This window comes from Carettochelys insculpta, chromosome 1 (genome assembly GCF_033958435.1).
Source record: "Carettochelys insculpta isolate YL-2023 chromosome 1, ASM3395843v1, whole genome shotgun sequence".
In the NCBI taxonomy this organism is placed as follows: Eukaryota; Metazoa; Chordata; order Testudines; family Carettochelyidae; genus Carettochelys; species Carettochelys insculpta.
In genome coordinates, this window is record NC_134137.1 from 13,520,142 (window position 1) to 13,544,716 (window position 24,575).

General features: G+C 43.1%; 2 protein-coding genes across 2 annotated transcripts in view; both read right to left on the bottom strand.

Moving 5' to 3' along the window:
- LOC142001585 (disintegrin and metalloproteinase domain-containing protein 9-like) overlaps positions 1 to 10,959 on the bottom strand; it is a 93,782-nt gene extending 82,823 nt beyond the window's left edge. The window contains exons 1-4 of the mRNA XM_074976982.1: positions 10,917 to 10,959; positions 8,610 to 8,692; positions 6,064 to 6,128; positions 2,745 to 2,820 (exon numbers count right to left, since the gene is read on the bottom strand). Of these exons, the coding sequence (XP_074833083.1) occupies positions 2,745 to 2,820; positions 6,064 to 6,128; positions 8,610 to 8,692; positions 10,917 to 10,959 (267 nt within the window). The remainder of the gene's footprint in view (positions 1 to 2,744; positions 2,821 to 6,063; positions 6,129 to 8,609; positions 8,693 to 10,916) is intronic.
- A 10,266-nt stretch (positions 10,960 to 21,225) lies between these two features.
- LOC142001593 (olfactory receptor 2AT4-like) lies at positions 21,226 to 22,206 on the bottom strand. The gene has a single exon (XM_074976994.1). It carries the CDS (start codon positions 22,204 to 22,206, stop codon positions 21,226 to 21,228), a length of 981 nt encoding a protein of 326 aa, XP_074833095.1.
- Positions 22,207 to 24,575: the final 2,369 nt, after the last annotated feature.

Genomic DNA, 24,575 nt, shown 5'->3' on the forward strand with positions numbered 1-24,575 from the left:
TGTATACGGCTGCCCTCCAGTGGCAAAATGACATTGCTGAGCAGAGCCTGTGGTGAAAGGAGGAATGGCACTGGGACTGGGGTCAGGGCTCCAACTAGTTGCTGGCCTGTCAGCTAGCTGCTTGCTGGAACTGGTGGAGGCCTGGTTGGCCCAGACCACCCTGTCCACAGAGCCCACAGCTCATCTCCCCACCACAGCTGATGCTCCTCCTTCCATCCCTGCCCATGGTCCTCCTGACCCTATGCCCCATGTCCTCCTCCAGGCCCTGTGGTGGGCAATGGACATGGCCAGCACCCATGCCCCCCAGATTTCCCCCTTTATCCCCTGCTCCTCCTGCCTCCTTACCAGGCTGAACCCCACAACACCCCAATCTCTCTACCTCCTCTTGCTCCCAGATCCAACCCAACCCTGAGGGGGAGTCAGCACACAGGGTGGGTGGGGGGAATACTACAGCCAGCATTGCTCAGGGCCCTCCATCCTTGCCCTAGGTTAAGGCCCACCTCCCAGTTCAAGTGGCCCCCTCCCCACTGTACATAGTTGGACACGTTGGCACTCGTACAGAAATAAACTGTGGTTAGACAATTATTTACAACTTCTATATTTTAAGTACAAGTTTATTCTTATACACTACCCCTGTGCTCCTTCTTGTTTGGGGGAGGGGGGTCTGGAAGTGGGTGGTGGAAGAGAGTGGTGTTGGGTGCTCCTGGGGATCCATGGGCAAAGATGTCATGCAGGGCCTCCTGGATGCACACCCAGTTCACATGCACTTGCTGGTTGGGGGCTACGCCAGGCTGTTTGTACAGGCCCACACCCTCCACTGTCCAGCCCTGGAGGAGGTCTTCCTCCCTGTGCTCTACCAGGTGGTGTCGGGTGCAACAGGCAGTCACATCATCAAGGAGGTTCTGCTCTCCAACATCCAGCCATGTTAGAAGGCAGCAGAATATCCCCTTCAAGTGCCCAAAGGCGAGCTCCACAGGGTTGCTTACTCAGGTGAGGCAAGCATTGAGATGGTCCTGTGTGGAGTCCAGTTGCCTGGTGTAGGGACTCAAACACAGGAGGAGTGCATAGGCAGAGAGGCATCTGCGTGTCCCTGACAGCCAGCTCCCAGTGGTGGACACTGTTCTAGCCTCCATTCTCTGGAACAGGCTGGAGTTCTGGAAGTCCCTGGCATCACATGTGTGGCTTGACCACCCCATGTACAGGTAAAGGAATTGCCCTTAGTGGTCCACCAGGGCCTGCATGACCATGGAGTGGTAGCCCTTTCTGTTTACGAAGTGTGTGGCACTGTGTTCTGGGGTCTGGATGGGAATGGGTTCCCATCCAGCACCACAGAACAATTGGGGAACCCAAGGTGGTCAAAGCTAGCTATGAGGGCATCCACATCGGTGATGCAGATGAGCCTCCAAACCAGGATCACATTGATGGTGCAGACACCTGAGAGGGGAGGAGACAGGAGATGCCTGTGAGTGACGGTGGGGGATGAGGGCTCTGGGTCCCAGTGATCTTGAAAGCTTCCTCCCTGCTACCTCTCCTCCTTTCCTCCCCATGCAGGGCATGCAGCCTGAGGATGCCTTACCTGCATAAGTACAGCCCTGAAGGTCAACTTCCTTTCACCGAATTGGTGGCCAATGGACCAGTAACTGTTGGTGGTGGCCAGCTTCCACAAAGCAATAGCAACCCACTTCTCAAGGGTGAGGGCAGGCTGCATGTTGATGTCCTGGGCAAGGGTGATCCAGATGCACATCTCAAGGAAAGTGGTCTTCCTCATCCAGAAGTTCTGTGTCCACTGCTGGTTGCCCCACAACCAGCTGGCCCCACCAATTGGAGATGGAGGGGTACCTCCAGACACACCTGACTACCTGAGGGGGTGAGGGTAGGCAGAGCACCAGGGCACCATGAGCATGCTCCACAGATCGAGGTCATCCCCACAGATGTGGTGGAACAGACCGATCAGGAACAGGGGCTGGCCCTCAGTCCAGGGTGAGCCTGGGGGCTGCCCTGGCATAGTAGAGGTCTGGCAAAAAAAAGTTCCCATTCAAGCAGTTATGGAGCCCTGCACTAGCTTTACTGTCCCTCCAGGAGGTATGCAAGCCTCTGCATGGGCAGTGAGCATGGGTCGGGGGGGGTGGGGCAGGCCTTTAAGGGTTATAGGGCTGGTTCTGTTGAATGAGTAGCCTGCATGTGTGCAATCACTTTATTGTGTAGCCTCACTCTGTCTAGGGGTGTATTAATAATCTCTGTGGACAGTGACATCACTTGAGAAAAGCTTCTCATACAGACGTGGCCTCTGTGATTTTCCTCTGTCCACATCCCAAAACTGGATCCTACTTATCTGGCTCTTGCTATTTCTGTATTGCTCACTAGTTTAATCCCTCCTCCCCAGCCCCTTAAATGTCTTTAGCCTGTCTTTTGGGTAGCTTTACACTGCTCTTTCCTTTCCCCTTTTGTTTTGGAGGTTTAGCTGAACTGATTTGCTGTGAATGCAGCTCTCCCATTTTTCAGAAGTGAGTGATGTAAGGTGAGGTTATGAACCAGGGGTTTATAAACCGTATCTATGATTAAATTCATCAGCTTTCAGCCCAGGACCTGGTTATCTCATGACTAAAGTCCTTCAAATTACAACCCAGTTGAAAACCCAGAAATTTGTTACCAAACGAGATAACCTTCATCCATTCAGTGTTAATGTCATGGCAGTTCAGTTTTACTCAGTATTGTACTCTCTAAGGCACATGTCTCATGCTTACCTGTATATATGGATAATCAGTTATTAACTTTCCCTTATTGTAAGTAAAAACTGGGAGATTTGGAGCTATGAACATTCTGAAAACAAAAGATTTTTTAAAAAATTAGAAATTGAAAAGCAGAAGACCCTGCTGAAGGAATATAAACAGTGTAAGAAGGTGCTTGATGTAAATATATAGTTGCCAGGCATTAAGTAAAATTGATTGTAACTAGCTTTGCTGTTTGGCAAATTAATAATATTTTTATATTTATTTTGCTAAAACTGCAATACTAATTCAAGCTTGTTAAAACTGTTGGGAGAAGAAACCAGCAAATGTTGCATGAGGAAGAGTCTACGTCAAGTGGAATACCATCTGACAAAAACATGTGGCTGACACTTAGTCACAGGAGACCAGAAGAGGGACTTGAGCTTTATGCTTTAGCTCAGCAAGATTGTTTCACAGCCAAAAGAACCTGGAATAAGTGATGGGTTTTTTCAGTTCTACTATATGTAATGGCCCATTGTTTATCATTGTAGGTAAGTGTTATCATACTGGGGGTTATAGTAATGCTGAGTACAGCAAGCAGATTGTACTTCCTTTGGTAAGAAGGTGATCAGCCTTTTGGAAATAAAGGTACATTTGATGAATTGCTCCCTTACAGCCTAGTCTGAAAACTAGATCCTAAAATCTCAACGACTGGTGCTTGAAATCTTGATGCAAGTGAACTGTTAGTTATAGTAGATCTAAGGCCCAGCTCCTCAAAGTTATTTAGGTTTCTTAGTCTCAAAGAAGTCAGTGAGATTTCAGCAGCTTTATGTAGCCACCTAAATGGTCTTCTGTGAACCTACAGTGAGGACCCTGTGCATTCTGCAGAGGCAAATTTGGTGCAGAAAGCTGTGCTCCACAATCTATTTATTAATTACAAAACCAGTCCTAATACAAAAATACCATTCTGTCCATTTTAGAGATGGGGAAATACACAGGATGGAGGTGGTGATATAACCAAGGTTGCCCAATGGTAGAGAGGAAAAGAATCCCAGTTCAGTGCCTTTTCTCTTGTTACCTAATGAATTCCAAGAATAATACTTTAAATAATTTTGTATTGTTGCAGACATTTTAGAAACAGCAGACAGAAATATAGTAATTTGTCTGCAAATGCTGGATCTGAGAGAAATGGGGCACTGAAAAGAATGTTTAATTGTAGCCTTTCTAGTTTTGACCTGATTTCCAGCACTGAAGGACCATTACCATCTTTAGTCACCAGCTTTTGCTATACAGTAGTCAAATTTGAAGGTCTTCGTACTGGCAGATTTTAAAGAAAAATCCAGCTTCTTTGGCTCTAGTATAGCTTCAAAGCTGGACATAAGTGCTATGTCTACACTACAGAGATCTTTCAAAAGAACCCCCTCCAGAAGGTCTCTTCTGAACGAACCTCTTTCGAAAGAGTGCGTCCACACACGAAAAAGCAGATCAAAAGAGTGATCTGCTTTTTCAAAAGAGAGTGTCCACACAGCCCCATATCTTTTGAAAGGATAGCCAGAGATCGAAAAATCAGGTGTCGTGAGGACTGCTCTTTCAAAAGAACGGCCCTGCAGAGTGTCTACACACATTTTATTTCTTCCTAAAGCATGACGGGAAGAGTGATTTCAAAAAGAGTGCTGCATTCTTTCAATTTACTTTCGAAAGAACGCTTTTTGTACGTAGATGCTCCACAGGATCTTTCAAAAGAGCCCTCTTCTTTTGAAAAGTCTTTTGAAAGAACTTGCTAGTGTAGATGCAGCCAAGGTGTTCCACCAGTTTGGAGCTAGACAAATATATCAAAGGCTTCTGTTTCTCTACTTCAAGGTTGTTGGGATAACTAGGCTTTTAAGACTACCCCAACTGTAAGTTCAAGTGCAAAAAAATGACAAAAAGTTTATAAAGTGTCACAATGACCTATAACAATAACTGTTGATCAAAAAAGTGCAAAAGAAAGACAAAGAGAATGAATTAGTCTAAACCAATGGTTCTTTGTCTGTAGCGGTAAAAGCCCTGCCCCCTGCCACACCAGTACCTATACCGATATATGCAGTGATGGTGCTTCACCTAACTTGGATTCAGCTTCCTTTCTTCCACTTGAGGGTTGGGAGCCAACAATCCATTGTAATATGAGCAAAAGCAAAACTGTTATTGTGGTCAATGCTTGCAATTAAATGTGCATACTGCATTATAACAAACAGATGACAACTCCTTTGTGTGATGGTATGGAAGCTTAACAGAAATTTGGCAGGGTGCACAGATCCAGTTGAGGATATGTCTGTAGGAATCAACTTTGTTATTCATTGGTGGGTATAGCATTCCCTCCCAAACTAATTTTCATGCTTCCTGACACTACAGTCTGTGCCCCTCCGGGGACACACTCCCCAGTTTGAGACCTTCTGATCCAAACTGGAAGTCCACTGTTATAACACAAAGGCAGTGATAAGATGTCTTGTTAAAGAAGAAAAATGTGGAACCAGAAACTAATAGAAGAAAATTGATGCGTCAAACTTAAGTCTAATTGGTAAACAGAATAATGAGGGGATGGGCTATTCCACACATCCTTCTTTTTCTTAAGATATACTTTGGGTGCTGACAGCACTGTGACAATGGCTGACGCCAGGTCTACACTAGGAGGTAAAATCAGTTTTTGAATACACAAATCCAGCTATGAGAATTGTGTAGCTGGAGCTGATTTATCTAAAATTGATTTTCACCACCATCCAGACAGTGGGCGGTCTACAGGAGAAATGGCCAGGAGTACTGGGGTCAATGGTGGCACCCTGGCAGTCTGACTTAGCACCTCCTCATTAAATCAAATTCCAGAAGACTGACTGCCAGCATGTCGATCTTCCAATAAGTGTAGATGTACTCTGACTTAAATCCAAAAGAAGAAGGAAGGAGTGAAATTCACCAACATGGCTGCCACTCCCATTGTTTCCTGACACACTGGCTGTCTTTCTTGTAATCCCAAGAGATGTCTTGCTCTTTCTCCTTTCTGAAATTTGTTTTGAAGACATAAAGTTTGATGACATATGGGCGTAGAGTTTCATGTGGATTAGTTTGAAAGCATGTAAAAAATCATCATCAAGATGGAAAGGTAGATTCAACTTTAAAGTGTGGAAATGCTCTAACTAATGCCCTCTGTAAAAGCCATCCTTCTTGATTCCCCTCTTTTAATTTTTCACTTCTTTTGTTTTGTTTTTTTTTATGTCTAGATCAACAGCTTTTGTCTTCCTATTTAATTGTAAAGTCCCACATACACTTATGTCAAAAAATAAAAAAGAGCAGATGAAAGATTTGGAAGACAGGAGTCACTTACTTCTTCTGTAGTAGGTGAACAATATGTAGCTTTCCTTCAACTTGGATTAGATAAGACACCTTCTCCTAGAGTATTAAAAAAAGTATTATTGAACAGTTTTATCAAACTCTGACTAATCACTCTATAGAATATTCCATTTTATGAAAATTGTATTTACTACATTTCCTCAGACTGTGTTCAGAGATTTTTTTTCTCCTTTTGTGAAAAGACACTTTATAGTACCAAAGCATGCTAAATATTTCCAAACATTGCCTATACTAATACAGCGAGGTCACTGTGAGCAATATTAGGACTCGCAACATAAACCAGTCTCCAGTGGTCCCAATAGTATTTAACACCAAAACAATAAAACCTGTTCAGAGCACATTCAGTCCATATGAAAAATATCTGTGGCTATGGGACTGCTGTTGTAGCATAATGTCAGCAAAAATAGAAATAGTTAAAAAATTGCCCAAGCATAAACAGAGCCTAAAAGATTACACTAAACGCTGTTGCCACAGCACTACTGTGCAGATTGGCAAGGTACTCATGTGTCTTATCAGGGTCCCACACCACTCCTTTTTGGCTGGAGCATTTAGACTGCACCCACCGCTGTCTAGGCTGGCTGATCCATCTTCTTCCCCTTTAGCCATGGTCAGGGCTTTCATTCTTGCTGGGGGAGGGCAACCTAGCCACTCTCCCATTTAGCAACTCCCTGATACTCTCCATACCTAGTTCTCCTCCTCTTATCTCATTCTCCTCTGCTTCTCTACCTCATCTACCTCCTTGCTCACTTTCTTCTCTCTCTCCCCCCCCCCCCACTCCCCTCCACTGGAACAACTTTTAAAAAACAGCTGGCCTTCATCGATTAATTGCAGTCCCTCCCTCTTTCTTCCACCTGGGTGCTTACCCAACTCTTTCTCTTTTTCCTCTAGCTGGTGCTGCCTCCTGAGCTGCCTTTCCCCCTTACTACTAGAGTCCGCTGGCCCGACTCAGTTAAAACAGTCTCTAATTGAGGCTGAATAATGATTTTGGAATAATGGGTAGAGTTAAAGCCAACAGCCTGGTGCTTTTACTGTCTTAATTTGGCAGCAGTCTCTTTTTTATGACTGCTCAGAATTTCACATTATGCTACAGAATAATATCTTTTTAGTGGTCACTGTGATTTATTCTTTCACAGCATGTGTGTGCCACAAGAAAGTGTCTCAACCTCAAACTTAGTGTTAGATCTACAGCATGAATCCCATATACGCCAGTATAGTTTCAGAAACAGCTATCAGGAAAATCTGTTTTTTAGAATGAAAATACCATACCTGTTTACAGTGCTCAATGATGAAGGTATTCTTTATATTTGATGTGTTTAAAAATCTGACCTTTAACCTAAAATCTTTTAAAAGCATTTTTGAGCCCATCTCAATATTTAGGAACCCAAATGCCTTCAGAACTCTGGCCCTAAGTCATTGTTTCAGTCACAGACTTCTTGTTGCAATTTTACCAAAAGAGTTATGTTGCGACATTTAGCCACAGCACAAAACTAGAATTCCAGGTTCATGCTTAGGATGGAGTCATTCCCCAGGAGTCAAACATATACACCTAAGTTTGAAATTCAGTTTAAAATACTCAGTTAATTTTTTTATGGTCTGTTTTACTTTAAAGGTTCCTTTTTAGGTCTGCTTTACTTTACAGGGTTCATTTTGGTCTGTTTTACTTTACAGGGTTACAATGACAATGTTTCACGAAGTACTCACCTCACTTGGTTAACATTTGTGTCATAAACTTGTATTCTTGTGGACTCTTACACCAATTGTTATAAGGTCTTGTGAAATATGTGAGACAGGAAAACTATATTAAGAACCTTAAATTACGACAATAAAAGTCAAATTCTATACCTCACATACCAAGCAAAATTATATTTTAAAAGATGTGCAATTTGAATTTCTAATCCTAATGCTCTATGAGCAGCTCAAGACAGACTATTAATAAAATCAGAATGCCAGAACTATTTCTCAGAAGTTCTAAACCAGACCTGACAAATGGGCAATTTCACCCTACCAGAAGTTTCAGGCAAGTAGAGTCTTATGATGGTGTGACTACTGTTTAAAATTAGGGTTTGACAACTCACAGAGGTACTTTCCTTGCTTCATAGGAGTGTTGTGACAATAAACATTTTAAACATTTCCTAGTGCTTATATCCTTTGTTAAGGAGAGCCTTATAAGTTCCATCTGTTTTCCTTAAATCTTTGCAATGAATAACATGCTTTAAGTTTTTACCAACTGTCACATGATAACTGCTGTAAATCCACATTGATTTTCACTCTTAAAATTTCATGTGCAATTACACAGACAAGCACAAGCTATACTAAGCATCAGTCCTTGTGCTTCAGAAGAGAACCAAACCTCTAATTTTTTAGGATTAGGAACACACTTTCTCCCATACATACTTGTTATAGAGTTGTTACCCCTATTCCTAAAGCATCTGGTACTGGTGGTTACTAAAGACTGAGATTAATGGGTCAGTAGTTTGAGTTAACACAGCAAATTCAATTTTTCTTAGAAAGTAGTACTACCTTGGTATCTATGCCATCTCTTGGTTCTAGCTTTCTTGGTACTATCACTTCCCAGTAAGAGAAGTTTAAAGTCTCAGAAAAGCCTAGGAAGAGAAATAGTTTCAAATAAATAGAATAAAAGTTTATAGTTACTGGGATATCTGCTTCTAGAGTCTAACACTGTAAATCAATTTAAGCAGTAATGACTCTGTACTATGTGCAAAGGAGGAAGATTTCCACAGACATGGATGAAAGCTGTATCTTAGTTCATTAGTGTGGGCAAACCATTTGATAAACTTAGACAACTACATGCTCTTTTGGCATTATTTCACAGCCAAATTCAAGACACATTCTCCATCAGGCCCCTTGTACTCTTTTTCTATCACCCAGCGCTAACTCCACTGTATTCTCCCACCAACAGGTTCTCTTTTCCAAGATAACACCTACCTCCTCTACGATACTACACCCTCCTTGATCCATTTTACCCATCACAAGTAGCTTCATTCTTCTAATACACCCCATATTTAGCCACACTCCTCCATTCCTCTTCTGCATTGTGCAACACTCAGCCATGGAAAACCCTATGTCCCCATTTGCACTGTACTCATCAATATGCCATATTCTCCAGTTTCCTCCTTTCACTGCCTCTCTTCTGTCTTTGCAACTTTCAGCCATCTCCATTTATGAACACAATTCTTCCCCTGCAGTTACAGCAGACACCATTTCATCATCTACTATAGCAAGCCACACTCCACACCCGCTGTTCTGTACATTGCTAATCCCACTTGGAAGAATGCCTGCTCTCCTTGCTCACCATCAAACCCTCACATACTCAGCCATAGTCCCCAGTCCATGGGCTGTGATCCCAACCACATCTCCACTGACAAGTGTTGTCTTCTGCTCTTTTATCAGGCCCTCCAAAACTTCACTGGGCAGGACCCATTTCCTTCTCCCTATTCTTTCCCTCATATCCCACATTTTCTAGGGTAACTCCCGACTACAAAGTCACATACCCCTTCCTGCTGCCCCATTCCCATGTCATCTTCACCAGACTGCACTCCTTTATGCTCTTCTCCAATTGCCCAAGTTTTAAGCTGCAGTCCCAGGTCCCTTATCAACTGCCTAAACTGCTCCCACATCAAAGCCACCCACAATGACACCTACTCTCTACTATCCCCAGTTACACAACTTTCTTCTTATCTTTTCTCCAATCCCTGCAGGTTCTCCCCACTTTGCAGACCCCGCTCCACTGCTCCAAAAATGTGCTTCTCCCAGGGACTCACTCCATCTACCTGCCCAAGACAAATCCCATCCAGGAACTCTTCGGATCTTGGCAAGCTCCACTACATTTCTCCCTGAGCTGGTGCATCTTGGCTCCCCGGAGCATGATATGCTCTACACTCTTCTGTGCTCCTCTGCCCCCATTGGAAAATCCTGCTCTATGTCTCCCTGCACTGTGTTCCCAACATCCCCATTCAGCAAGCGGTAATCCTTCATCTGTTCAAATGTACCCCAAATGACTTCTGGGAGGAACTTACTTTGCTCTTGTTACTCCATACCCCAAATAAAGCCTTCAGCAAACCTCACATTCCCTCCCTATTCTTTCCCCTACAAAAAATTGAATTTACCAAGTCACACATTTTTCCCCTGATTCATTTTCCTACAAATCACCCTCAGCTGGCACTGGTCCCCCCTCAAAAGAGCTCATGAAAACTTCCTTTAGGGGTCCTCATTCCATGCTTATCTCCCCCGAGCCCCATGTGAATGTTCCCCTTAACAGCCCTATTGCCTCCCCACCCACCACCTAGGCTCTCCTCCACCCCAGAACGCTCACCCTTTATGGCGTCTACACCACCTTCCCTGTTCAAGCACCCCTCCAGCCTTCCAGCCTTCTGTGGGCCTTACCCCATCCTCCATACTGCCCTTGAACACAGCCAAGACCCAGACTCCCTGTTTCCTACCTCTCTCGTGCTCCCCTACCTCATTTTGCCCCATATCCAGAGTCCCTTGCCTCTCATCTCAGTTTGGCTCCAGCAAGCTGCAGGCCCATGGCTCATTTCTGCCTCTGCCATGGTTCTCGGCCTTGAGCCGCTCTCAGCAGATCCTGCTCATAGTATTGCTCTGGTACCTCCTGATGTGCCCCTCTGTGGTCCTTCCTCTGGCTTCTCAAATTGCTCACTCTTTTGATTTCCCCCCACTTCAGTTCTCCCTGCTGCCCTCAAAACTCCACACTCCCCCTTCTCTGGAGTCCGGCTCCCTGCAGGACCTTGCAAGCATGATCCCAAACACCCACCATTGCATCTTTACCCAACTCACTCTCCGCCTCACCTGGGCTGAGCAGCAGGAGCAAGGCCCAGATCTGCCACTCCATCCCTCACAGCTCCTCACAGAGAGCGGACAAGCTGCACAGCACCTCCTGCCTGCTTTGGTCTGACTGCTTCAGTGCCAGCCCTTCCCCCACCTTCTGACTGCCTCAGTGCCAGCCCTTCCCCCACCTTCTGACTGCCTCAGTGTCAGCCCTTCCCCCACTTTCTAACTGCCTCAGTGCCAGGCCTTCCCCCACCTTCCTACTGCCTCAGTGTCAGCCCTTCCCCCACTTTCTAACTGCCTCAGTGCCAGGCCTTCCCCCACCTTCTGACTACCTCAGTGCCAGCCCTTCCCCCACCTTCCTACTGCCTCCGTGTCAGCCCTTCCCCCACCTTCTGACTACCTCAGTGCCAGGCGTTCCCCCACCTTCTGACTGTCTCAGTGCCAGGCCTTCTCCGGCCTTCTGACTACCTCAGTGTCAGCCCTTCCCCCACCTTCTGACTGTCTCAGTGTCAGCCCTTCCCCCACCTTCTAACTGCCTCAGTGCCGGGCCTTCCCCCACCTTCTAACTGCCTCAGTGCCAGCCCTTCCCCCACCTTCTGACTGCCTCAGTGCCAGCCCTTCCCCCACCTTCTGACTGCCTCAGTGCCAGCCCTTTCCCTAACCCTACTACCTCACTACCAGCCCCACCCTTCTTCACACTGTCCCAGTGCCGGCCCTTTCCCACCTCAAGTACCTCCACACCAGCCCTGTCCCCTCCCTTCTGACTTCCTCAGGGCCAGCTTCATCCTCTTCCCTCCAGCTGTCTTAGGCCCAATCTCGCCTCACTGCTTCTACTGCCTCCACTCCAGCTCTGCCCTCTCTGCTCCTGTTCCTTCTGTTCCAGCCATACCCCCTCCACTCTAGCTGTTTCAGTCCTTCCCTACCCACCTTTGCTCCACCAGACTCAGGCCCAGCCCCATCCCTGCCCTTTCCTATCCCCAGCACCTTCCCACCCCATACCTGAGCCTGCCATTTGCCTTGCTCCACAGCTCTAACTCCCCCAGACATACCTTGTGGTTGCCCTCTCTCCTTGCTCCACCACTACCTTGGCAATTCCTGTTTCCTTTCTCTTCTACTCCATCCATCCCACTCAATGATACTGCCTCCTTCGCTCTTCATTGCTCCCATCACCCGCCCCACCAGTGAGCTATTTCCCACCTCATCTCTCTGTAGGCCTTAATCCCCCACTCCATGTGGCATAAGGTGCAGGAACAGAGCCCTAAGCAGCAGCCCGGATCCCATAGATCCCTTGGAAGGGTGCCCCATCCCGGCTGAGTCCTCACCAACAGCAGGTGAGCAGTAGCCTTGAGGTACATCTCCACAGGCTCCCTGCTTCCTCCTGCTTCATTCCCCAACTGCCCCTTTAATGCAACTCACTTCCATACCCAGCTCCAGTTTCCCTACACTGGACCTCTATGTTCTGCTCCCTGAACTTCTTCCCTGAATTCTCCAGACACATTTCCTCAAGAAGGCAGTTTGTCCTTGCGACTGGTTGTGCATATTCCACACTAGACTAGAAAGGGGTAACCCCACACTATGGACACAGGCAGCCCCTCCCTTCAAATTGTTCTGGGCATGTTGCTATTGCTCTTCCAGTTTAAAAGGGAGCAGGCTGGCTCAGTCTAGTTTGAGTGCTCAGGAAGGAGAACTCTTGGCAGAGATGTCAGTCTTGACTGCAGCAGCTGCCAGAGATGCCAAGGACCAGACCTGAGATCTGTTGTTTACACCTGACTGACTGGAATCAGAGTCCCAAGGAGCTACCTGTCCTGAGGAGACTGGAGACCTGAATGACATACAGCTCACAGCTTCAGGAGGCAAGGTAGGAAGTGGCCCAGGGTGGAAAGCGAGTTGAAACACCCAGAGCAAAATCAGTGTGTTGTGTTAGGATCCCTTCTAACTAGATGGCAGATATGTTTACCCCGTTAGGTCCCTGGGTCAGGACCCAATGGAGCAGGGAGGTCCCAGGTCACTCTATCCTGGCTGTCATAAGAACATAAGAAAGGCCACACTAGGTCAGACCAAAGGTCCATCTACCCCAGTATCCTGTGAGATGACAAAAGCCAGTGCCAAGTGCCCCAAAGGGAGTAAACAAGAGCAAATAATTACCAGAGTGATCCCTCTCCTGGCATCCATTTCCAACTTCTGACAAACAGAGGCTAAAGACACCATTCCTACCTATCATGGCTAATAGCCATTGATGGACCTAACCTCCATGAATTTTATTTAGTTCTCTTTTTAACCCTGTTAAAGTTGTGGTCTTCACAACTTCCTCAGGCAAGGAGTTCCACAGGCCTACTATGCACTATGTAAAGAAAAACTTCCTTTTGTTAGTTTTAAAACTACTATCCATTAATTTTATTTAGTGACCCCCTAGTGCTTTTGTTGTGGGAACAAGTAAATAACTTTTCCTTATTCATGTTTTTTCACACCAGTCATGATTTTATAGACCTCTATTATATCCTCCCTTACTCTCCTTTTTTAAAGCTGTAAAGTCCCAGTCTTTTTAATCTTTCTTCCTTTGGCACCTCTCCAAACTTATAAGCATTTTTGTTGCCCTTTTCTGAACTTTTTCCAGTGCCACTATATTTTTTTTGAGATGAGGCAACCACATCTGTATGCAATATTCACAGTCACATACTGCCTGTGGTACAGCCCCTGACTCTGGCATCTGGGCTGTGTGGTCTTGTGCCCATGGTTAGCCTTATTGACTCTGGCCACTAGGGTGTTTGGTCTTGAGTCTCAGGACAGTCTAGAAGAATGTAACCATGATGATATGATACCCATAATCCCCCTTACCACCAGGCTGGTTAAGCATGGGAATGGGTTAACAGGAGAGGTTGTGGAATCTCCATCATTACCAGTTTTTATGTTTCAGAAAACCCTCACTGAGATGATTTAGTTAGGATTGTTTCTGCTTTGGTTAGGGGTCTGGACTTGATGACCTCCTGAGGTTTCTTCCAGCCCTAGGAGTCTATGATTCTATGAACATAATGCCCTTTATGTGATACTGAAGTTTCATGTGTAAGTATTCAGTCTTTCAACTTCTTCCAACCTCTACTGATACTCCAACCAGATGGATCAGGCAGCACAGATGCATTTGAAATACTACTGTTAAAGATGAAAGAGGTACACAGTACAGAGCCTGCTTTTCCGGCAGAACCAGATTCGTGTGTAAATCTCTCCATTTGGAAGAGTTTTTTGCAGCAGATGAGTGGAAAAGTATGATTTTCAGCATCTTTCAGTGTATTATGTGGAATCTGAAAACAACTAAATTTGAGAAATGCCTGCATTTGGTCAACATTGTTCTTATCAAGAAGTCCAGTATCAGGTTTGTGATCACTGTTTTTACACTGTGTCCTGTGCTAATCATAAGTTCTTGCTCGTGCTGCACAGCATCTCTGAGGATCTAATTTCTGCCTGTACAGCCTCTAAATCAAGTGTAGATTCTGTATCTGCTGCTATTCTGGGCATTTCTGTGTCTTGATTAATGAGCTCCTCATGGCCACGTCCACAGGATGAGTGATGGAAGGATTCCAAAAGACATCCTGTATGGTGAGCTAGCCTCTGGCAAAAGACCTCCCAGACGCCCCCAGTTACGCTACAAAGATGTCTGCAAGAGAGACCTCAGAGAGGTAGACATCGAGCTCGACAACTGGGAAGAACTAGCAGATGACCACAGCAGATGGAGGCAGGGGTTACACAAGGGCCTTCAGAAGGGCGAGATGAAGATCAGACAGCTAGCAGAGGCGAAGCGAGCGCACAGAAAGCACAATAAGGACTTGCCAGACACCCACTACATCTGCAAGAGATGCAGCAAGGACTGTCACTCTCGTGTGGGTCTTCATAGTCACAGTAGACGCTGTAAATGAAGTCCTCAATTGAAAGTTTAAAGGGCGTGATCCATAGTCTATGCAGACTGAAGGATGCCTACTACTACTACATTGTGACTGAAATGTCTTATTTGCTACAGCCCTTACCTCTTTATAATCTTGAAATTTTGTCTAACATTCCCACTATTCAATTCCTCTAATAACTGGTGTGTTATTATGAATATGAACATGGACAATTGCCAGATTAGATGTAAAGGTTATTAAACAAATAGAATTAAAAGTTTATTGTCACAAATAGTCTTTAAAGGTAAATCTGGAACTGGACAAAGAGGACAGCTTGTAGCTGAGCCTGATATGGTTATTGCATATGAAAACACATGAGAAAAATCAGGAATATGAAAATCTATGCAGAGATAAACATCTAATTTAAAGTTTAAATTCACTCTCAGACCAAGCAAATAACTTTGTAGTGACAGAATTGATTACAACTTTCCAAAACTGTAATCTATGCAAAAACAGTAAATAACGTTTCATGACATAGAATCACTAATCAGAAAAGCTACTCTAGTTTTTGGTCATGTTGATGAAAACTTGGATGTGACTTTAAAACTGTAAAGGCCTAAGGTCCCAAAATGATTTAAATCAATTTTTCAGGTACATATATCTTCTTTTGTTGTCTCTGTTATAACTGCAAGGTTTATAATACATGGAAATGACTTCATAGAAAAAATTCAGAATTTGAGGCCACTTTGACTCTTGAGAACTGGGCCAAATGGCTCTCTGATAGGGTCTGGGTGCAAGTTTACATTTGCAGCACCAATTCATTGACATCCATATCAGCAGGCACATGAAATGATGAATGGATGGAAATTTAATGGGTGGTTGGGCACAGAATTGAACAGGTACATACACTAAGCTTCCCTCAGCCAGGCAGGTACTAAAGATAAGTATTGCCTTGCCCTGTCTCATCTCATTCAGCATCCTCAGAATTAAGAATGTTGAGGGATAGATTTAGAACAAACTCTTCTTCCATGGTAGAAAAAATGTGTCTCTCATGGAGCGGTTGTCCAGATTAGATTCTGGAACAGAAAAGAAGTCACTTTCTGTTATCAGACATAGCAAAAAAGCCAAAGTCTGGCACATTTGATCTCTGGATTATATAATGGAAAGTGACATCATCTGGAAGGAAGGTTCCAACAAGGTGATTGTTTCCCTGCACTCTGTTTAGATGTTCTCCTTCCCTAAGACTTTCATCCTCCTCAGTATCACAGAGGCTCTGTGGACAGAAGTGGGACCACTCTATAAGCTGACTCTCTCAAATCCAGCATTCTTTCATCTGGCAACATCCATAATCCAGCATGATTTTAGTTAGCTGGACAACCACTAATCATGGGTGTGGCCAAGCTTTCTGTTCATAATGAGCAGGAATATCTTGTGGAAGAAGATGAAGGTCAATCCATACTCATCACAATATCATCTTTGTCTCCACATAAAGTAGCAACTACATCTGCTCTTTCCACAGTTGATTATGTTAAAGACTTTCAGGACATGGAGATCTTAAGATTCTTCAAGACTGTCTTAAATTGTTCATCTTTGATTTGTCTTATTTCACAAGGAGAATTGGCCATGACATTGCTCCAGACATCTGACAAAGTGTTTTTCTTTAATCCACAAAAGTTTATGTCCAGATAAATCTGTTAGTTTTTAAGGTACCATGGTACACTTGGCTGTAAGAGTGAATGAACTAGGTGATGGTTGTGGCTATTCTGTTCTTTATCTCCGCACGAGGATAAGTGTGAGTCTTACAGGGTATATGCAAAAATTAAATGGACATTCCTGCCTGATTAGAAACATAAGAAGGGGAGAATCAGTAATAATAAAATAAGACTGGACCAAAGCTTTGTGTTCATAATGCAAACACAACTCACCTTAAAACCTTGGAAGAGGAGCCAATAACCTAGTATGGCATCTGGAGGGACCCAAGGACTGATAAAATATAATTACTGATGAATGCCCACTAGAAGAGGGGTATAAAGTCAGAAAGTAGGAATAGAAAAGGGGCTTCAAGGATGAGGTCTGTTGTCTCTCAACAGAAGAGAGTTTTCTAGGGTTAAGGAGCAATACCAAGGGACACTAAGGCTATGTCTACACTTCTGGATAAATCTGAGTGTATTACAATCGATTTTATAATGCTGGGTGTTATAAATTTTAATTTGAATATCCTCACCTTCCCACAGGTTTCCCACAAATTTGACTTATTGCTGCCACACTCAATCGCCAAACATCAACTGTTTCAGTAGTGCATTGTGCAAACCTATCCCACAGTTCCCTCAGCCCCATAGCATTCTGGGTACTTTTGCAGATGCAGCATGGGAAAAAATGCCCCACAAGTGGTAGTGGGTATGTGATGTCATCTTCCCACATTGCATTGATGTCATACTCCTCCCATGGAAAGCAAACAGCCATTTTTCCAGGAGTAAGGAAAGAAAATTAGAGCCTGGCTTTGGCGAAGATCACCAAATTAACAGAAATATCTTGTTTCTATAAGTGAAATGCTTTTGATAACTGTGGGTCAGGGGTAGCTCAGTGGTTTGAGCATTGGCCTGCTAAACCCAGAGTTGTGAGCCCAATTCTTGAGGGGGCTGTGTGTAAATCAGGGCAAATAGATTAAAAAAAAACTGTTCAGGATGGTGATAGGTCCTGCTATGAGTGCAGGGGACTGGACTCAATGACTTCTCAAGGTCCCTTCCCGTTCTATGACCCAGGTATATCTCCTGTGTTAGGAAAAAGATTTTATCATTGAAATAGCAAATATTTTACAAAAAGCAGCAGATATCTGCAATGGGCAGCAAGCCCCTGAAAATATTTTTGACAGGGGGATGTGGGAGTCTGTGACTGCAGAGCCAGTTGAAGACATTTCCCCAGGCAGCAGCAATCCTGTGAGGATAGCCACTGGGGGAGACTTTCCCCTGGTGGCAGCAAGCCCCTGAAACATTCTGGGTGTGTTCACTGGTATTTGACATCATCTTCCCACACTGCCTTGCCCTCATTCCCCTTCTATGGTAAGCAAATGTCCATTTTTCCAGTAGGAAGGAAGGAAAAGAAGGGCATTAACAAAGGTCGCCAAGTTAACAGAAATGTCTTCCTTCCATAACTAAATTGCTTTTTAAAACTGTAGCTGTAACTTAATTATCATGGATTTTAATAAAAATCAGCAGGTGTGTGTCTTCTCAGCTGGCAATCTACTGAGTGTCCCCCCTCTCTTGATTGTATCTGATCCCTAAAAATAATACAGGGACAATGAAAAGCATGAACAAAGAATTGATAGTAAAGTTTTTGAAAAGAGAGTTACTGAGGGGAAGGTATTTGTCTTCCCCTTCCATTGTATAGCTTCTGTGCACACTCTGTCTTCTCAGCTGGCCCTCCACCTGCTCTTCCCTGGATGAAAGCATCCAAAATTAGAAGAAATAAGGTAGAAAAGGCTAGGAAAAAAAGATTTTTGTCTTCCCTCTTCACTACACATGCACTGCCAACATGGGAGATGGTAGAAATGCCCCCAAAATCTTAGCCCAAAAATCTTAGCCCCCAGTGGCAGAAACACCCCGAGGTCCTTGTTGCGGCCAGGACATGGGTGTGGGGAGTCAGTGGAGGGCCAGTTGAAGTAGTCCCCTTTTGCAGCAGAAATGCCCAAAAATCTTCGCCACTGGGGGAGAGTTCCCAGAAGCTTGGCCCCCCCGCAGGTCTTTGTTGGGGTGGGGGGAGGGTTCAGTGGGGGCCAGTTGAAGTAGCCCCCTGTGCAACAGAAAGCCCCCCCAAAATCTTTCCTGCTCTTGGAGCCCTTACTGCATGCAAGCCAGGACATGGTGCTGCTTGGCAGCATGATCAGCACTGAACGGCAGGCACATCCTTTTATTGGGTTGGGGACTAGCCACGTGATGTGGTTGAGCATGGGAAAGACCCCGACTGCATGGTGTCTGTGTGTGGGGACGACGGGGTGGATGCACAAATGTAAACCACTGAGAAGTTTTTTGGCCTCTTATGCAAGCATGACCCCCACAACAGCCTTGCTGCCGCGTGGTGTGGCGCGGCAGTGACTGGCACCAGGTAGTGCAGAAAAAAAATACTAAGTGTAGAGATAGAATCACGAACTCTGCTGGGGCTATTAGTAATGGGTAGATGCACTCACAGCATTAACAGCAAAGAAAGAAAGACATTCGAGTTTAAGACCTGGTGCTTCCACACTGGCCTTTAATCTAACTTTTTAATTTGAGCTTGACGCTATACCCATCAGGTACTGATGATATTGTGATATCGATATTAGTGCTCCCTAACTGAGCTACTAGTATTTACAGAAAAGGCAGTCACGGGGTAATATCGAGCTAACTGTTTTAGGAAGAATGGTGCTTTTGGAAGTGTGGTCTGCTTTCGAAGGAACCCTGTCTACACAGCGATTTTGCATTTGGAAAGCAGAACTTTTGATGTATTGAGTGGCCATCATTATGCAAATGAGGTGCAGTTCCTCATTAGCATTTTTGATCCACTGCATTTGCATGCCCCTTCCAAAAGGCAGAGGCAGTGTAGGTGCAGCCAGACTGAGCTGACCTGGATAATGCCTGAAACAGCATAAATGCAGCATCTCAGGTGGAATTTGGTTACCCTGAAATTAGGACAATATCAAGAAATGTCTGGAAGGACAAGTCATGAAGAGGCAGTATCCCAAGTCATGGAAAGAGAGCGGTATCATTGTGTGAGTTACTGGTGGAAGGGAGCTCCAGAGGGCATGAGAGCTAATTCCCTGACTTTGGCATAAAGAGGAAATTCTTCTCTGAGTAGCACTTCTTCACAAGCAGAATTCTTGTGACTGTACAGTGTGGTCAAATGAGAGACCTGGTGGTGCCTTCTGTTGCTTATAGATGACACTTCATCATGCTATTTGTATTGCATTTGAAGTTCCTAACATTTTCCCCTAATTCTGAAATCTATAGTATATTGTAATTTACAGATTCTAAAGTTCAAAATTGCACTCCAGAGTCCATTTGGATTATTTGTAAGAATAACTTCTGTTATGTTAGAATCTCTCTTAAATGGAGTTAATACAATAATGCTCAATAGAAGCCTATTGGTATGTACAGCGAAAAAATATTAGTAATTGTATTTTACTTCTATGTTTTTTCGAGAATTTTCTGAAAGCTTTAAAGCTGGAAATTCTTTCATTGCTAAGCAAGCGATTAGGGAGTAAGCTGCTTGTACTGGCAGCTAAATATATCACTTAATTCATTATGCATATTATGTGTCAATATTGCAATCTGATAAAATGTTTAAAATGACTTAGGAGCCGTATTTTATTTCTTTCCACTGCATCCTGGATATAAAGCAATGGACTTTTAAATAATTTTAACAATAAATAGTTTCAAATTACATTGCGTATTATGGGAAAACCTAGAACAGCTATTACACATTTACACCGTTAATAAACTTTAGTTGGGTCAGGTTCCCAGGCAATTGGGCACAAGAAGAGAGGAATAATTTCACTTCATCTCCTAGCTTGGGCTGCCATTTAGGAAAAGAGAAAGCTGTTTCCACTTAAAATAATTTCACTGCAACCAATTTGAAATACATATACAGCAGTGACCACCGTTCAGATTATGGCTTCTATGTAAAGAGAAGCTGTAAACCAAAGTGCAAAATGTTAAGCACAATACTTTTTGTCCCTGTCTATCACTAGAGGAAAGTTGGTATTTAGAAAAATACTCGACAGCAATAGAATGATAATTACTCCAAGGCAGACAAACCCATGCAAGACAACAAAAAGTCCTGTGGCACTCCATAGATCAACAGATATTTTGGAGCGTAAGTTTTCGTTGGCAAAGACCCACTTCGTCACTTGCATGAGTAGTGGAGTTTCAGAGGAGGCTATAAAGAAGGGGGGGTCTCAGTAAAGGGGAGGGCCAGAGCTGACAAGGTCTATTCAGTCAGGGTGGAAATGTAATGGGCCGAGTGGTTGGCCCATTACAAAAGCAGTTTCTCTGCTTTTGATGTTCACACCTTCACATTAGCTTCTGACAATGGGCCACATCCCTCCAACTGAACTGACTTGATTTCTCCTCTCTTGATGTTCACAACTCCACATTAACTGCTGATAACGGACCATTTCCACCCTGACTGAATAGACCTTGTCAGCTCTGGCCCTCCCCCTTACTGAAAACCCCTCTTTAAATCCTCCTCTGAAACTCCCCCACTCATGCATCTGATGAAGTGGGTCTTTGCCCACGAAAGCTTATGCTCCAAAATATCTGTTAGTCTATAAGTGCCACAGGACTTCTTGTTGTTTTTGAAGATACAGACTAACTTGGCTACCTCTCTGATCCATGCAAGACAAACCCTTGAAGTGCCATGTAACTTTTTTGCAAAAGAGTTAATGTGATGTCCAGGTTACCTGTAACACTCACATGTTGGAGCTAATTTTTCCCCATGAAATTAGACTTTGTTTCAAAAAGAGAAAATATCTTCAGAAAAACTAACTTTTTTACCGCACATTTTACTTCCTTGTTACGCAAAGTGTAAATGAGTGGATTTAACAATGGAGTTAAAGTGGCAAAAACAACATTACCCAAAATATGGATATCAATAGGCAAGTCTGCTCTGTAGGAAACATATGCCATAGCAATGGACGAATAGTAAGTGCCAACTACAATCAGATGGGAAGTACATGTGGAAAAGGCCTTACTGCGACCTACTTTAGAGTTGATCTTTAATATGCTGATAATGATACAAATATATGAAAGGATGACAAGTAAAAAAGGCACAGCTGAAACAGTCATGGCAAAATAAAACCCCAAGACAGACTGAAAAGTGGCAATGAAATCTGAACATGCTGCTTGCACAACTGCCAAGTGATCACAAAAGCAATTGTAAACTGTGTTTTTTTCACCAAATGTCAACAGAGAGGCCTGAAAAGTAATAGGTATTGATATTGACAATGGAGTTACCCAGGCACATGTAGCCAATAAAATGTTTACCTTCTTTGTCATTTTAATGGCATAATGGAAAGGATTACATATTGCTTCGTAACGATCATAAGACATGACTACAAGAAGCAGTGATTCAATCATAGTTAGACCATGAAAACAATACATCTGAAGAAAGCAGATGTGAAAAGAAATAGTTTTGTCATTGACCAGAAACATTGCCAACATTTTGGGAATGGTAGTAGTTGTAAAAAGTATATCTAAAACAGAGAGATTAGTTAGAAAAAAGTACATGGGTTTATGAAGTTTTTCATTGATCACAACTACAACTATAATAATGATATTACCTATTAGAATGATCAGATAGCATACTAAAAATATAAGGAAAAGAGGGATCTGGAAATCTTGAAGTGCAGGAAATCCAGTGAGATAAAATTCCTTAGCAAAAGAATTGCTGTTGCAGTTGTTCATGGTCTGAAGAGTGAAAACATCTAAAATGAAAAAAAAATCCAAATTATTTCAAGAAAGATTGTAGGGTCATGTATGAAAAGCATTTTGCTGAATACCTGTGTTTATAAAATAACATATGGGATATATTCTTGTAGATAAGTGCCTCTCCTGCAATTTCAATTCATTTTCAGTGCTTTTGTTTGGACGACGCTGGGAATGGATGATGGGATTGATCAAATTATTGGTACCTGTTCTGTTCTTGTCTTCTGGAACACTTGGCATTAGCTTCTGTTGACAGGATACTGAGCCCAACCGGACTTTTGATTGACCCAGCGAGGCTACTCTTATGTTCCTGTTTTTCAAGTTAATTCCAAGCCCTTGCGAAGAAAATGAGATGCTTTGAGTACTTTGTCAATTCTGAAAACAAAAAAGCAGTCAAGTAGCACTTTAAAGACTAACAAAATAATTTATTAGGTGATGGGGTTTCGTGGGACAGACCCATTTCTTCAGACCATAGCCAGACCAGAACAGACTCAATACTTAAGGCACAGAGAACCAAAAAACAGTAATCAAGGAGGACAAATCGGAAACACACAAACTCTTCCTGTCTGGGTATTGTTGGCACAACTAACATCATATGTGCCATCATGTGCCAACAATATCCATATGCTTTGTACATTGGACAGACTTCTAACTCCCTTAGACAAAGAGTTAATGGGCACAAAACAGACATAAAAGCACTCCAGATCCACAAACCAGTTAGTCAACATTTTAATGGAGTGGGCCATTCTGTTAATGACTTGAGAGTTTGCGTGTTACTGAAAAAAAATTTTCGCACCACTATTGAAAGGGAGACAGCTGAGCTGTCTTTTATATTCAAATTCGGCAAACTAACATGTGGTGTGAACCGGGATGGGAATTTTCTGAGTCACTATAGGGGCTCGTTTGCATACTTGGCTTAATTTAATTCTTGACCTTCCCCCACTTCTACCCCTCTACTCTCTGATTTGCTCACCTTGATCATTTTTTTCTGATTTGTCCTACTTGATTATGTTTTTGGTTCTCTGTGCCTTAAATATTGAGTCTGCTCTGGTATGGCTATGGTCTGAAGAAGTGGGTCTGTCCCACGAAAGCTCACCTAATAAATTACTTTGTTATTTAAAGTGCTACTTGACTTCTTTTTTGTTTTGATAGTATATAGACTAGCACGTCTCCCTCTCTGTTACTTATCAATTATAGTTAGCAATACATCTGTTTCTAGATGATATAGTTGCTCAGCTTTTAAATCTGGATGTATAATTAATGATATTCTTAACTACATCTATTTAGTGTAAGAAAGAAACAAAAAAGGTATCATCAGAGTGACCACACCGGGTATGAAAATTGCCCATCTAGCCCAGCATCCTGTCTTCAGACAACAGCCAGTGCCAGGTGTTTCAGGGTTAAGAACAATTGGCAACCAAGGCATGTTCCATCCCCTTTCATCTGCTCCCAGTTTCTGGGGATCAGAAGCTAGGAACAACCAGAACATCTTGAGTAACAGCCACCGATGGCCCTATTGTTCATGGACTTATCTTATTCTATGTTGAATAACATTGTATTTTTGACTTTCATAACATCTTCTGGCAATGAGTTCTACCAGTGGACTGTGTGTTGTGTGAAGAAATGCTGGGTTGTTTTTTTTTGTTTTAAACCTGATGCTTGCTAATTTCATTTGTTCATACCCATGAAACCTCATTACCTAATAAATAAACTTGTTAGTCTTAGGTACTGCAAACCTGCTTGTTATTTATAAAAAGGTAAATAACACTGCCTTATTCACACCATTGGTCAATGTATAGATTTTTATCATATGCCCTTTCAGCATCTATTTTCTAAGTTGAAAAGTCCCTGATTTTTCAATATTTCCTCACACAGAAGCTGTTCCATATGGTTAAGTCTACTTGTTGTGCTTCACTGTACCTTTTCAAATACATTTTTTTAAAGATGAGATGACCAGAACTGCCAACAGTTAGTATGGGCTTACCATGGATTTGTATGTTAGCATTATAATAGTTTCTGTATTGTTATCTGTCCTTTTTTAAAAAGATTCCTAATACTAATAGTCTGCTATTTTTTTTATTGCTCCTGCACATGCAGAAGATATTTTCAGAGCACTGTTCACAATGTTAAAACAAAAAAGCAGTCATGTAGTTCTTTAAGACCAACAAAATAATTCATTAGGTGATGGACTGTCGTGGGACAGACCCATCAGCTAATAAATTATTTTGTTAGTCTTTAAAGTGGTACATGACTACTTTTTTGTTTTGATAGATTACAGAATAACATGATTGTCTCTCTGGTATTATTCACAATGTTAATTTAGACCCTGTTGTTTAATATTTTCCAAT